Source organism: Equus przewalskii, chromosome 4, assembly GCF_037783145.1.
Source record: "Equus przewalskii isolate Varuska chromosome 4, EquPr2, whole genome shotgun sequence".
Lineage (NCBI taxonomy): Eukaryota > Metazoa > Chordata > Mammalia > Perissodactyla > Equidae > Equus > Equus przewalskii.
In genome coordinates this window covers 7,233,425-7,248,709 of record NC_091834.1, presented here as the reverse complement: position 1 = coordinate 7,248,709, position 15,285 = coordinate 7,233,425, and the positions used below count along the sequence as shown (strand labels likewise).

The 15,285-nt window shown below is 37.8% G+C and overlaps 1 protein-coding gene across 7 annotated transcripts in view; it reads left to right on the top strand.

The window, feature by feature from the left end:
- Positions 1 to 15,285, top strand: part of COG5 (component of oligomeric golgi complex 5) — a 344,840-nt gene that overhangs the window by 259,852 nt on the left and 69,703 nt on the right. For all 7 annotated transcript variants that reach the window (XR_011539403.1, XM_070617151.1, XM_070617150.1 and 4 more), the window contains 2 exons: positions 4,595 to 4,756; positions 6,672 to 6,771. Coding sequence is in view for 6 of the 7 variants with exons in the window: in XM_070617151.1 (XP_070473252.1) it covers positions 4,595 to 4,756; positions 6,672 to 6,771 (262 nt within the window). In the remaining variant the exon portion in view is untranslated. The remainder of the gene's footprint in view (positions 1 to 4,594; positions 4,757 to 6,671; positions 6,772 to 15,285) is intronic.

The window sequence follows — 15,285 nt, the reverse complement described above, 5'->3', positions numbered from 1 at the left end:
TTAACTGAAAATGAATCAAAAAACTAAGTTTAAGTTCTAAAAACTAAAACTGTTAGAAGAAAATATAGGGGCAAATTGTCATGACTTAGGATTTGGCAAAGAATTCTTAGCTATGACACCAAAAGCATGAGCAACAACAACAAAAAAAGATATTATATTGGACTATCTCAAAACTAAAAATTTTTGTGCTTGAAAGGACACAATCAAGAATGGGAGAAAATATTTGCAATTTATATATCGGGCAGTGGACTTGTATGTAAAATATATTTTGAAAAAATCTTCCAATTCAACAATAAAAGACAAATTACCAAATTAAAAAATGTGCAAAGGATCTGAATAGACATATCTCCAAAGAACATAGGCAGATGGCCCATGAGCACACAAAAATATTTTTAACATTAGGGAAATGCAAATCAATCAAAACCACAATGAGTTACCACTTCACACCCACTAAGATGCCTATAATAAAAAATATAGATAATAACAAGTGTTGACAAGGATGTGGAGAAATTAGAACCCTCATGCATTGTTGTTGGAAATCTAAAATAGCACAGGGCTTTGAAAAACAGTTTGGTAGTCTCTCAAACAATTAAACACAGAGTTAGCATATGTCCTACTCCTAGGTATATATCTAAGAGAAATCAAAACATGTTTAGCGGGGAGGGGGAATGAGGAGTTATTGTTTAATGGGTATAGTTTCATTATTGGATGATGAAAAAGTTCTGGAGATGGATGGTAGTGATGGTTGCATAACCAAGTATAAATGTATCCAATGCCACTGAACTGTACACTTAAAAATGGCTAAAATGGTAAACTTTGTTCTGTATACTTTATCACAATGAAAAAAACATGTTAAGCAAATTTTTAAAAATATCTTCACACATGAATTTGTACACAAATGTTTATAGCAACATTATTCATAATAACCAAAAGATAGAAACAACCCAGGTGTCCGTCAACAGACAAATGGCTAAACAGAATGTGGTATATCCATACAATGGAATACTATTCAGGCATCAAAACAAGTGAGGTAGTGATACGTGCTACAACGTGACTGAACCTTGAAAACATTATGCTAAGTGAGAGAAGCCAGTGACAAAACCATGCACTGTATAATTCTGTTCATATGAAAGGCTACAGTATCAAAATCTATAGAGCTAGAAAGTAGATTACTGGTTGCTTAGTGCAAGCCTGGGGTGAGGGGTAAAGGGATTATATCTGAAGGGTATGAGGTGTGTTTGTGAGGTGATAAAAACATCCTAAAATTGAGCATATTGATGGTTGCACATATCTGTGAATATACCAAAAGCCTTTGAATTACATACTTTAAATGGTTGAATTGCATGTGAATTATATATGTGAATTATCGCTTTATGTAAATAAAGCAATTTGTGTGTGTGTGAGGAAGATTGACCCTGAGCTGACATCTGTTGCCAATCTTCCTCTTTTTGCTTGAGGAAGACTGTCGCTGGGCTAATATCTGTGCCAGTCTTCCTCTATTTTGTACGTGTGTGGGATGCCTCCACAGCATGGCTTGACAGGCGGTGCTAGATCCACACCGGGGATCCAAACCTGTGAACTCTGGGTGGCCAAAGCGGAGCACGCAAACTTACGTACTATGCCACTGGGCTGCCCCCCATAAAGCAGTTTTTACAGGGAGAATGGAAAACGAGGAAGTAGATTGAATTCTTCTGAAAAGTTTAATATGGAAAGAGAAATAAAGCTACTTCTTTCTTTGAGATAACAGGAAAATCACAGACAACAGACGAAGTTACAAAGAGAAAAAAAGCTAGAGAAATGGCAAGTTGGTGAAGGTCATTGCCGGTGGTTTTGGTCTTAGTGTAACACAGAGGCAAGTGGTCACCCATAGAGAGTGAAGGGTTGCCAAAGTGGAATTCCAGGTTAATAGCTGGGCTTCGGCTCTCTTGAATGAAGGGGTTTGTGGAGATGTTTAATAGATACGGTTTACTTTCTCTTTGCAACACTTGGGAAGCTTGGCAGCAAATACAGAGACCATCTAGATAAGATTTTCTTAGTAAGAGCTTTGAAAGGAAGGTGAGTGAGAAAGATCAGGATGCTAGTGAGGACCACCTTGCAGTGGTTGGCTGAGGATGAAGAAGGGCGGAAGACTTGGTGGGCTGCCAGAGGGTGGGAGTAGGAAAGGTGTTGACTTGAGTGAGGTCAAAGAGCAACTGCTGCTGCGTAAAATCCAGCACCTTTATTGATATACAAAGCCTGGCATGATTGGTTCCATCTGTTTTCCCTTTGATTTCATCTTGTGCTGCACTCCTGTCACTGAAGTGCTCTGCTTCTCTGTCTTTTTGGCAGACACAGCCAGGTCTGGGCCTTCTTGGGGCCTTTGCACTGGCTGTTCTCTCCCGTAGAAAGCTCTTACCCTGGAAATCTGTGTGACATGCTCCCTCTTTCCCCTCAGGTCTCTTCGTTAAGGCTTCCCTTGCCTCATCCTGTCTAAAATTGGATGAAAGAAAGAGAGAAAGACCTAAGCATATTCTTTCTGGTTTCCTTCAATTTTTTCTTAAAACTTATCTGTCAGTCTCCATTGTATTTCGTATTTAACTCATGTTAAAATGTTTCTTTTTGTGTGTATCTCTCTTGTTAGTGTATATACTTTAAGAGGACAGGGGATTTTTTTTTAGCAGACTTCGCTGCTGCGTTCCCCACACCTAGGAGGCACCTGGCAAACTGTAGAGACTCAATAGTATTTGTGGGAGGAAAGGAGATGGAAGACAGCGGGGGCGTGGAAAGTTGTCTTCAAGCTTGCAGATCTTAGACGTGGAGCAGTTCAAAATGATGGTGGCTGACATAGCTCATAGTGAAGCTAGAATAAAGGGAGACTTGTCTACAGGACAGGTGTTAGAAAAGTCACCTGTTTTGACATTGTAGTCACCAAGGATCCCTACAGCAGATGTGGAGAACAGGAAGAATGTTAGTACTTATAATTCAGTGCAGAAATTTCTGTGGAAGAGGGAAGAGGCTTCTTAAGGTCAGTAAATGACAGGAGCAAAAATGGAGAAGACGTTTAAATGGATGGTGTGGACTTCAGTAGCGGACTGCCTCAGACAGACTGAGACGCCAGTTCTTCCCTGTTCATTGTGGTCTTTCTATCTTCCTCTATTACAGAGGTTATTATGGTTAGCACTTTTTCTGCACCTTGCTTCTCTAGACTGTGCAGCACTTTTAATCTGTATCTTCCCAGCACTTAACAAGGGCCTGGCACATAGTATTCTCAGGAAATATGTGTGAGTGTAATACTTACTGAATGAGAAAGTGGTAAGAGATAACTGTGGAATTATGATGTAGGAGCCAAGCGCATTCTGCCCTCTAGGTCTTATCGCTTGACCAGAAAGGATGGGACAAAGAGAGAGCCAGATTTCGTATTCAGAAAGGAGCAGGTCAGATGTTTTCAAGGTTAACATTTAGGACAAAGGGAGATTTTTTGAAAAAACTCAATGGAAGGTCTGGTAGAAGGATCTTAAACACAGGTGATGTGAGAAGATATGGAATTAATTATGGGGCCGGCCCTGTGACCCTGTGGTTAAGTTCGCGTGCTCTGCTTCGGCGGCCTGGGGTTTCACTGGTTCGGATCCTGGGCCCGGACGTGGCACCACTTGTCAGGCCATGCTGAGGCAGCATCCCATACAGCACAACCAGAGGGACCTACAACTGGAATATACAACTATGTACTGGGGGGTTTGGGGGAGAGGAAGGAGGAGCGGAGAAAAAAGATGGGCAACAGTTGTTATCTCAGGTGCCAATCTTTAAAAAAAAATTTCAGCTGCATTGAAAAAACAAGATATGGAGTTAATTATAGCAGTAAGAAAGCACACGAAAATAATGGTTATAGACATTTGTAGTAATTGTCAAAGGACAAATGTCAGACCCAGTAGTTGGACTGCTAAATTAAAACACAAATACTTGAAGATACGGGAAGACTACGCGGGAAAGAAGTGTTTAGTAGGCTAAGTTTTAGTTTATGAAAAATATTGTAAAACAGATTAGCTTAGAACTCCACTTAGGAGTATTTCTGTGATTGTAGGACTTTCACAAATACTTCTTATTTTGTGCTCATTCTTGTTAGTAACAGTTTTGGCATGAGATGGCTAACAAAACCCTCGTCCTGTACACTTCACTCTCAGATAGTGAGCTGTGGGCGATGGCAGCTGCAGGTGGAAGGTTGAGCTACGGGAGCAGGTCTCCGCAGACCTGCCTGTGTCGTGTGTGCTTGGGTACTCTCTAAAGACAGGGTTTACTAAGTAAAGCATGGCTCCGTTAGAATTAATAATGTTTAACAGTGTTATTCTTTTAATTTCAAGTGACAGGCCTACTACAGTAGGTACTGGTGCATATTGTATTACATTTATATCTAGGACTTATGTATAAATTTAAGTGTTTTGTCCTTAATAAATGTTTAGTTATGAAATATTTATACATTTCTAAACAAATCTGTTTCTTTGTCTTTCTTCATAGAGTTACCTTTTATACACGAGATCTGTTTTTAAGTATTTACAGCCTAATACAATAGCATTTATTTTGTATAATTTAAGTTCATTTTTCATAAATTTTGTTCCCACAGTCCAGAAAAGGCTCTGAAAGACTCACTGCAACCCTATGAGGCTGCCTATCTGTCAAAATCCTTATCTCGACTCTTCGACCCTATCAACTTGGTTTTTCCCCCTGGTGGTCGTAATCCTCCTTCTGCGGATGAACTTGAAGGTATCATTAAAACCATCACAAGGTCCGTATTTTTTATTTATTAATGGTGTGCCATAAAATGCCAGCCACATTTGTTAGTGGTGTGTGATTGCAGTACATGTTTAATTTATCTCAAATTATTCAAGTAATTAGCCTTGCAGTTAAATCAAGAGTTTTGCAGTGAATGAGTGCACATATAGTAAGTGCTTGAGATTCCAATTAATAAAACCATTTAAATAGAGTCTAAAACTAGTCTGTTGTAATTATTCTGTATCTTGTCAAGGATGCAAAGTAAACCTCATTCTTTATACCACAGTAAATTTCTAGTTTTACACAGAAAAGTAAGTACAAAAAGAATTTTACAAATTGAGAAGCTATAGCATAGAGGTTAATGTTTTTTATCTTAAATCCAGAAAGTACTTCATGGCTTACCAGGATTATAATCCTGACTTACCTACTTGTGTTTGCTATTTCAAGCTTTCTAACTAAGTGGATGTGACAGCTTTTAAAACTCTCAAAAGGGCAGATATCTGGCAGAGGTGCTACCTGAATGCTTGCCGACAACGTAATTACACTGCTGCCTTTAGACGTTTGCAGTTACCCAGATTAATTTGAAGTTGAGACTATCTCTGTTCCTGTCATAGCTCACAAGTTGTCATAACAGTAGGTCTGCACATTTGTAGATGAACATTGTGGGGAGTAAAAATAGTAGTTAGGCAATATAGAACCAAGGTATAGAACTGTCTAGATTCTTCTAGACTAAAATTTGAAGATAGTGATTCTGAGCCATGTGAGAGTAAGACTAAAAAGCCACAGGTGTCATATACATAAGTGTCTCTCCAGCTGCAAACATTCCTATACAGTGTCTAAATTGCCCAGTGTCTTGATCTTAAATCTCTCCACAATTATCTTGACTTTCCAAAGTCCTGACTCTAGGTTTTTTTGCCCTAATGTTTCCGTTATCTGTTTAGTGTGGTAGTGCTGGATTTGACTGGCTCTCTTTGAGCTGTTTGTGGAAATGTTAAAGAGGCATCTCTCCCGTTCCTCTGTGCAGCTTGACAAATCAAATATAATGTGGAGCTTGAAGAAGCATACTTATACCAGTGTTTAATAGAATTTAAAAGTGAACATTAATAAAATTCTCTCACTATTATATGAAAAGGCATTTTGTCACACATAGTATGTACTAGTGTTGTTTCAAAGTTCTTCACTTTTTTATAAAGAATCTGGTAAGATTTATTCTGCTACTTCAGAGACAATAATTACTTTTCTTGCTTTCTACCTTTAAGTGGGTTTTCATGCAATTTTTAACTCCTAGTATTCTTTCCATGGTCTTTATAAACACGTTTTTTTTTGGGCAGTCAGTTCAAATGTCTCAATCCAATGTTAAAGTTAAAAATAAGCATGACAAAGAATTGCTTTAAGAATCCAAATTTTTAAAATTTCAAAAATCCTGATTGTGCTTTTGACATATTTAAAAAGCTACTCTGTACAAAATAACATGTATGAATAATTTCTACAGAAACTATCTTTCTGTACCGTGTACAATTTGTATTTTTAGCCTATGTCCTTGCAAGGTCATCATTTCCATTCAAGAGCTGTCATTTCCTTGCAGATGTCTGTGAAATGCAGTCTCTCTAATTGCACTTATCAGTATTAACAAGAGTGCTACTTTAAAAATCTGTACACAATTCACTCTCTTAATCACAGCCTGAACCCACACATGATGTGCTTTTATTCATGAGAAACTGGTCATTAACCAAGTCATCTCAAAGCACTTTTTTCTAATGCTGAATTTAGGAGGGAAAATGAAACAATGCAACTGGTTCTTGGAAGCAGTCCGTGAAATCTATGAAACGAATCACCTCATTGCTTATTGGGTTTAGGTTGATATGTTGCTCTTTACTTTGTTGATGACTGTGTTGCTAATAATTAAAGTGCGTTTTTGTTTTCTCCAGTGAACTAAATGTAGCTGCTGTTGATGCCAACCTCACATTAGCTGTGTCAAAGAATGTGGCAAAGACCATCCAGTTATACGGTGTAAAATCCGAGCAGCTGGTAAGTGGTGATCCCTTCTGCAAATGTTACCAGTTATGCAATACTTGACCAACTCTAAATATTGAATTGACTGAATGTTACTTTACTGGCATTTTTACTTCAGTGAAGTTTTGAAATTTTCTGATGACTTTAAATCAGGAAAAACGTTACATTAAAAATAGCCCTGCTGGGGCCAGCCCAGTGGCGCAGCAGTTAAGTGTGCACGTTCCACTTCGGTGGCCTGGGTTCGCCGGTTCAGATCCCAGGTACAGACATGGCACTGCTTGTCAAGCCGTGCTGTGGCAGGCATCCCACATAAAAGAGGGGGAGATGGGCACAGGTGTTAACTCATGGCCAGTCTTCCTCAGCAAAAGGAGGAGGATTGGCGGCAGATGTTAGCTCAGGGCTAATCTTTCTCAAAAAAAAAAAATAGCCCTCCTACCATTGTCATACTTTCAGAATGCAGGCAGGTTTTATAAGGCTTTTAATAAAATACATGTGCCACTTTATGGGCTAATTGTATATATTTTTAAATATAATTATTTCAGATTGATCAAATTTCCCCTCTCACGTGACTGCTTGTTCCAAATGTCATTCGCACACTGTTAGCTAGTGTGAAATTGACTTGAACCATTAGAAGAATGATTGGAGGAAGTGAAGTCCTTAAAATTGTAATAGAAAAATGTTGATTTACTTTCTAAAAGTTCTAACCCTGGAGCGTGAATATTCAACCCTAAAATTATTCTATTTAAACAGCTGTTTGCATGTATTTAAAATAATAGCTACGGAGCCAGCCCTGATGGCCTCGTGGTTAAAGTTTGACACATTTTACTTCAGTGGCCTGGGTTTGGTTCCTGGGCACGGAACCACACTGCTGGTCTGTCAGTAGCCATGCTGTGGTGGTGGCGGCTCACATAGAAGGACTCAGGACTAGAACATACACAGCTGTGTACTGGGGCTTTGGGGAGGGAAAAAAATGAGAAGATGATTGGCAACAGATGTTAGCCCATGGAGAATCTTTCCCAGCAAAAAATAAAATAATAGCTAAATAACTCAATCATCATCTTAATTCTGTACATTAATGTTTTAAAGTTCAGCACATGTATTTAACTAGTATTTTATGTATGCTAACTGAAATCCGAAGAATAAGGCTTTAGTATATTTTTAATTGTCATTGATGGACTAATTTTAGAGAATGTGCCAAAATCTGATATCTCTACCATCTTTATAGGGTAGCCAACCATGTTTTCAGTTTAGCCTCTCACTGCTCCCACTTGAAACATTGTAAAATGAAGTACTCTGGTTTTACCTGTATCTTAGTAGTTCCACTTGGTTCTGGAATAAGTTTTAGGATTGGTAAAAAATTGAAGATATTTGAAAAAATGATCCTTGGTGGTAACAGTCATATCGTGAGGCTTCTTACTTTGAGTTCCAGTGGATGGCTGAATTTTGTTTGTGTATTAATGTGGTGCTATTTTCCATTCAGTTATTCTTGTAGCCTTGACAGATAATTTAGAAGCATCTTTTTTAAACTTTCTTTATTGAAAACTAGCCCTATGAAGACTATGGAATCTCTTTGTAGGTAATTAAATGACTAATTTTTCTCTCAAACATTTTTTTTATAGAAGCTTTATTGTAATGTTTGTTGCTTTAAAAAACATTGTTTATTGTGATTGATGAAATTCGGTATTATATCCAATTGAGTTTAGTGTAATTACTGAAAATGTCAGGGAAAAAAACCCTTATGAGATGGTCCCACCTGAGAACATGATAGGGAAGAGCCAGGGTATATCTAGAAAGTATTTTGCTTTTGTGCAGGGGGAGGGGCAGTGATGATGGTAACTTGTGACTTCAGTTAAGGCAATAATGGCAAAAGAATTTGACAAGATTAAAATGTATCAGCAGAGATTTGATTTAATTGATTCTGTTGGTCAAATAGTCTGCGACCCTAAATTACTCAGGCCCACCAAACCTACAATGCTAAAGGTTAACAGAAGGTCATTGACTTTAAAAATTTTTAAGTGAATTTTTTTTCAAAAGTAATTTTACTTGGGGCCTGGTCCCGTGGCTGAGGGGTTAGGTTCACGTGCTCTGCTTCAGGGGCCTGGAGTTTCGCCAGTTCGAGTCCTGGCCACAGACGTGGCACTGTTCGTCAGGCCACGCTGAGGTGGCGTCCCACATGCCACAACTAGAAGGACCCACAACTAAAAGTACACAACTATGCACCGGGGGGCTTTGAGAGAAAAAGGAAAAATAAAATCTTAAAAAAAAAAAAGTAATTTTACTTTTCAACTTTCATTTTAGTGTGTAAAGAAAGCCTAAGCATTAATTAAGATTACAAAGAACATTATATGCTTTATTTTCAAAATATATTTTTGATTAATGACTTAAATAACATTTTAGTGTTCATCTCATTTTTTGGCTGTTGACGCTATTTCTGTCACTCCTCTGTAGTTTTAAATTTGGCATGTTTTGTTCTTTGATGTTGCCATATTCCTGTTCTTTTAGAATTATTTCACTGAGCCCGCCTGGTGGTGCAGCAGTTAAGTTCGCACCTTCAGCTTCTCGGCTGCTGGGTTTGCTGGTTTGGACCCCGGGTGCGGACATGGCTCCGCTTGGCAAAAGCCGTGCTGTGGTAGGCGTCCCACATATAAAGTAGAAGAAGATGGGCATAGATGTTAGCTCAGGGCCAGTCTTCCTCAGCAAAAAGAGGAGGATTGGCAGTAGTTGGCTCAGGGCTAATCTTCCTAAAAAAAAAAAAAAAGAATTATTTCACTGAAAACATTCAGAGGAAAATAGCCAAATATTAAGTCTTTAGTGGGAGAAAGACTTGAAACAGATTTTTAAGTAGAATGTCTATTCTTTTTGGAAATATTTCTAAATGGAAATGTTGACTTGAAATTCAAGTTGATCCTTTCTGTGGGCCATCTTTCTGGTCATCTAAACTCACTATGTATATTTGGATATATTCTTCCACATGCCTTTGAAAACTATATTATTTCTTTTTAACCTCATTATTTTAGTGTTCTAGTGTATAGTAGATTATAACATATATAAATTATATATAGTACCTATATGTGTTTATAATAATCGGAAATTATTTTATCATTACATAGGTATTATTTTATTGAAGCCTTTTCTGTTATTAATCACCAGTTATGTGTCTTACAAACCTAAACCTCTGTGGGACAAATCATTAAATCTTTTTTTCTTCCTCTTAAGTGATACCAGGAAATTCATTTTTTAAGGTTAGGATGGGGCCATAAAAATAACTGCCGTTATTAAGCATTATTGTGGCTTGGACTGTGCTAAGCCATTTACGTGTATTTTCTCATTTATTTTACAACAATCATATGAAATGGAAGTATCAATATCCACCACTACAAAATGTGGAAATTGAGGCTGAGAAAGATTAGTAGCATGCCCAGTATAGACTGCTAAAAATAGAATGCTGGCTAGCAAGTGTTGAAGCTAGCATTCAAACTCAGATTTAACTCTAGACCAAGCTTTAAAACTCTCTTGTATCTCGACACAAATGCATCTTTCTTTTTTATTTAAGAAAAGTGGGATTATGCTGTACATATTGATTTGTGATTTACTTATTCACTTTACAGTGACATAAAGATCTACATCTACTATTTTTATACATGCATAATATATTTTATTTGTGTATCATAGTTTCTTTAACTTCTGTGTTCCTAATGGGTACTGCCCTAGTCGATTTGGGCTGCTGTAACAAAATGCCGTGAACTAGGTGGCTTATAAACAGTAGCAATGTTTTAATCACAGTTCTGGAGGCTGGGAAGGCCTAGATCAAGGCACCAGCAGAGTCGGTGTCTGGTGAGAGCCGCCTTCCTGGTTCATAGATGGCTATCTTTTCCCTGTAACCTCACAGGTTGGAAAGGGCAAAGAGACTTTCTCTATAAAGGCAGGAGTCCCATTCATGAGGGGTCTGCCCGCATGACCTCATCACCTCCCAGAGGCTCCGCCTCCTGATACCTTCACCTTGGGCTTAGGTTTCAATGTACGGTTGGGGGGATGCGGGGGGGGGGGGGGGAACAAACATTCAGATGATAGCAGATATTTAGATGGTTTAGTAGTTTAATTTAGAAATAACAGGGATTTAGCCTTGAGTTCTCACGTGTGAGTTATAGGCAATAGGATTTCCTTCTTCTACTAAGTGTTTAATTTAGTATGTGTCATGTGAATATCAGCCTTCTGGATGCTCTCTTGTGAAAATGAGATCAGTGTATTTTAGCCTCTCTTCACTTAAAAATTCTTATTCATTTGTCTTGGCAACAATCGTGAAGTTGTAATTAATTTACTAAGTAAAATTTTATGTTCAAAATACACACACCTATAGATGTAGATATCGTGATATTTTACGATTGAACTGAACAAATTGATTATTTAATCGTGGTGTATTGGTGATTTGTTTCTGTATTTCTGAAATGTGACCTTTAGAAGAAAACATCACTAGACCTTGCTCTGGCAGGTTGGAATCAATGTTTTCCTTGTCCTCTGTATGTTAAAAGGAAATTAAAATATTAGTATATAAGGGAATTATTGTGGTACTTTTATAATTTATGACTTATAAATTGCCATATCAAAATTATAAGCAAATATACTAATAAGTATTCTTTTAAAAGGTAAATTGTTAGGGCTCTTTCCAACAATAACTATCATCTGATGGTTTCAGGGAGTGGCATCTAGAATCTTAGTAAGTAAATGTCAAGTGTTATAAACTGTGAGAAAGTAGATTGGCATTTAATTAGGTTGCAGACCATTTGAAACAATAATAGGAATGACATTTAAGGGGAGGTTTCAACTTCAGTGCAGGTCAGTCGCTGTATATGAGGTCAATAGTTCTAGATGGCAGGGTTTTTTGTAAAGCTTTGTAAATATGCGCTTTATTCTTTGTATAATTTCATGAGTAATTTGGAGACTTGACATTCCTTTAGTAGAAGAAAACCTACATGTGTGATATTTAAATGGTGATATAGAAACATATCAGTGCAACATTTTTAGTTTTAAAAGAATTATTTAATGCAGATTTAAATGTCATCTACCTGGATCCTCCTCCATATAATATCATATGGTAATAACCTATGTTATTAACATTCACGTGAATTAAAGATAATAAAAATATGAAGTCACTTAGAAGAGTTTCTGTATTTTGTGCAAACAGATGAAACATATCAGTAGATTCTCCTGGACCAAATGCACTTTAGCCGTAGCACAAATACACTGATCCTGCTGGGTTACATACCCTCTTAATTCTTTAGACAGCCTTCCACTCTCTTACCTCTATTCTTATGTTGGACTATTTTAGGATCACTCCTTCTTTCCTTTAAGATAGTTTTATGACTTGCTTCCCAGACTTGTAAGAGCTTGATTTTTCTACGGCTTGTGCCAGGTCTGTAGGAGATCATGATGTGTATCTAAGATTCAGTAGGCCATAGTGAACATAGAGAGAAATGTCAAACAATGGTTATTGTTTGTCATTAGGAAATATTTCAGGAGAAAGTCAAAAATTCAAAGTCATCAGTTAAAGTCTGTCAAAGTCTGTATTAGTTATCTGTTGCCACAAGACTGATGCATAACAGACAACTACAACCTGAGTGGTGTACGATAAGCATTTATTGCTCATGCTTCTCAAGGCAGATGGGGGGCAGCTAGCTGATTGCTGATCTTGGCTGGCTTTGCTCACAGCAGGCTGGCCGCAGATCGAGGCTGGCATTCCATAGTTAATACTCTGTTCTGCGTCTCTCTAATCCTGCAGCAGGCTATTCTGGGCTTGATCTCAGGGTGAAGGCAGAGGCACAAGACAGGAAGTATCTCCATAAGTCTGGCTCACCAAAACAACCCCTCCACAGTGCAATATTAAATAGCAAAGGATGTGGATGCAGAAAAGGATGAAGGTTTGGGACCGATTATGCCATCTATCACAAAGCCTAATTGGGAGCATGACAATAACAAAAAAAGAGGGCCCATGAACTTTTCCTCCTTTTTTATGGCTGAATAATATTCCATTGTGTATTTATACCACATTTCATTTTTCCATTCATTTGTCTATGGACACTTAGCTTGTTCCCATGTCCTGGCTGTTGTGAATAATGCTGCTGTGAACATGGGGTGCAGATGTCTTTTCAAGACAGTGCTTTCATTTCCTTCAGATAAATACCTAGAAGTGAATTACAGTTAGAAATCTGATTTCCCAACTAAATAGGGCTCTCAGCAAAGACAGTGCTCACACATGGATCAAATTAACAAAAGTGAAAATAAGAAATGTGCATTTTTTGAGATTCCTCAAAAAATTAAAACTAGAACTACCATATAATCTGGCACAATAATAGCCTTCAAAGATTGGCAGTAATGACAAGGATTATTGAGCTCTGGGGAATTCGTATCCTTTTCCTTTCTCTCTCAAACTTCCATAGAAAATGCTTCAGGAAAATATGATGGTTTGGGAGCTTGTTACAAATTAGTGAGGGAAATACTTTATAGTCTTGTAAAGATTTCTGTGTGCTGATTTGGAAAAGTCTCTGAGATCTATTATTAGGCTAGAAAAAGACTATGAAAATAGTATATTTAGTAGTCGCATCTGTAAGTAAAGTAGATATATAAATAAATACTGTTTTGTGCTTTTCTTTTTTTCCTCTGGAAAGCCACAACAAGAAACTGTTAGCGTATGATTCCATGGAGAATGGGACCCCTCAGGATGTGAAGAGAGAACATTTGCTTTTGGTTTTTTTTTTGTGAGGAAGATTAGCCCTGAGTCAACATCTGTGCCGTTCTTCCTCTAGTTTGTATGTGGGATGCCTCCACAGCATGGCTGATGAGTGGAGTAGGGCTGCACACGGGATCCGAACCCACAAACCCGAGCTACCAAAGCGGAGCACGTGGAACTTTGACCACTCAGTCACAGGGCTGGCCCCTGAAGAGAAAACTTTTGATTTTCAATTTATACCTTTCAGTTAGTTCTGTTTCCATTTTTTCCATATGCAAGTTTTTAACAGAAGAAATAATTTAATTAGCACCCAGAGGGACTGGTCACACCAGGTGGGCCTGTGGAGGCAGGTACAAGTGGCTTAAGAGCCCATGGAAGTCTCGTAGCTGTTGAAGCAGATTGTGTCTGGACTTCGGTTCCACCACCATGCAATGTCAACTTCAACTCCAGAGCCTCTAGTTCTGAGGACTCAGCTTCTTCAACCTTGCTCGTATGCCTGGATTCCTGGCACTGAGAGACTAGAGACCACATGCTCTCGCGCTCCTAGAATTCCTGTGACCCTGTCTAATATCCTTGAAACTCTACCACCTTAACTCTAGGTCACGCCAGCCCTTGCAAGATAGGGTAAGGGCTTTGGCCTCCTGAGTGAGGGGAAGCCATTTAATGGTTGGACACAGAAGGAGAAAATCCAACTCAAAAGGAAGGATTGAAAGGGCAGAAGTTATACTAAGCACAAATAGTTTGTAAACATGTAGGGAAATCTAACCCTTAATTGCATAAAATAAGAAATAATAGTGATTAATTTGGGACATTTAAACAAGACAACTAAAATACAAGTCCCCATTAAAGTTTAAAATGAGGAACAGATCATGAATTTTAAAGCATTTTAAAATGCCTGTATGGTTCAGGAGGAATGTAAAGCCATAGGTACTTTGACTAAAGTTGGGTATAAATTTTAACACTTTAATTATGATCACTGAAAGAATAAAAATAGTATGTATAACTTCTGAATGAATTGATGGAAAAAAAGGGTAAAAGAGAAAAATACCAGTTCAGCAAAAGGCTGACAAGTAAACAGAAGAAAAAGAAAAAGAAAAGCACATAAAAAGTTCATAGTAAGATGGTTCCCAAATACATCATTAATCAAAATAAATGTAAATAGATTAAACTGGCCACTGACATGTCTCAGTTTGGATGGGCTCAATAACTAAATTTAGCTTTGTGTGATATATCTAAAACATTAGGACATATAAAGGATGAAAGTAAAGGAATGGAGAAAAATATTTCAGGCTAATACTAATTAGATATGAAAGCTCATGTAACTGTATTAACATCAGATGGAATAGACTCTGAGGCAAAAATCATTATTAGAGATTGGGGAAGGATGTCACAAAATGAGAAAAGGAACAATTTATTAGGAAGGTGTAAGGATTATGATACACCTTACAACACAGCCTCAGACTAATAAAACAAAATGGATAGAATTTCAGAGAGGAATTGACAAACCCACTATGAAAATGGGAGATTGTGAAGGTTAGGAGAACTAATCAGGCCACAGTAGAATGCTCCTCTTTGGAATTACTTCCATAAGACTTCTCAGACAATTATAGTCATTTGTGGCAGACAAACATGGAATGACATTATGGCCAGATTTTGCGAAATAAATTTCTCTCTTTTTTTTTGCTGAGGAAGATTCACACTGAGCTAACATCTGTTGCCAGTCTTCCTCTTTTTACCTGAGGAAGATTTGCCCTGGGCTAACATCTGTGCCAATCTTCCTCTTATTTTGTATGTGAGTTGCCACC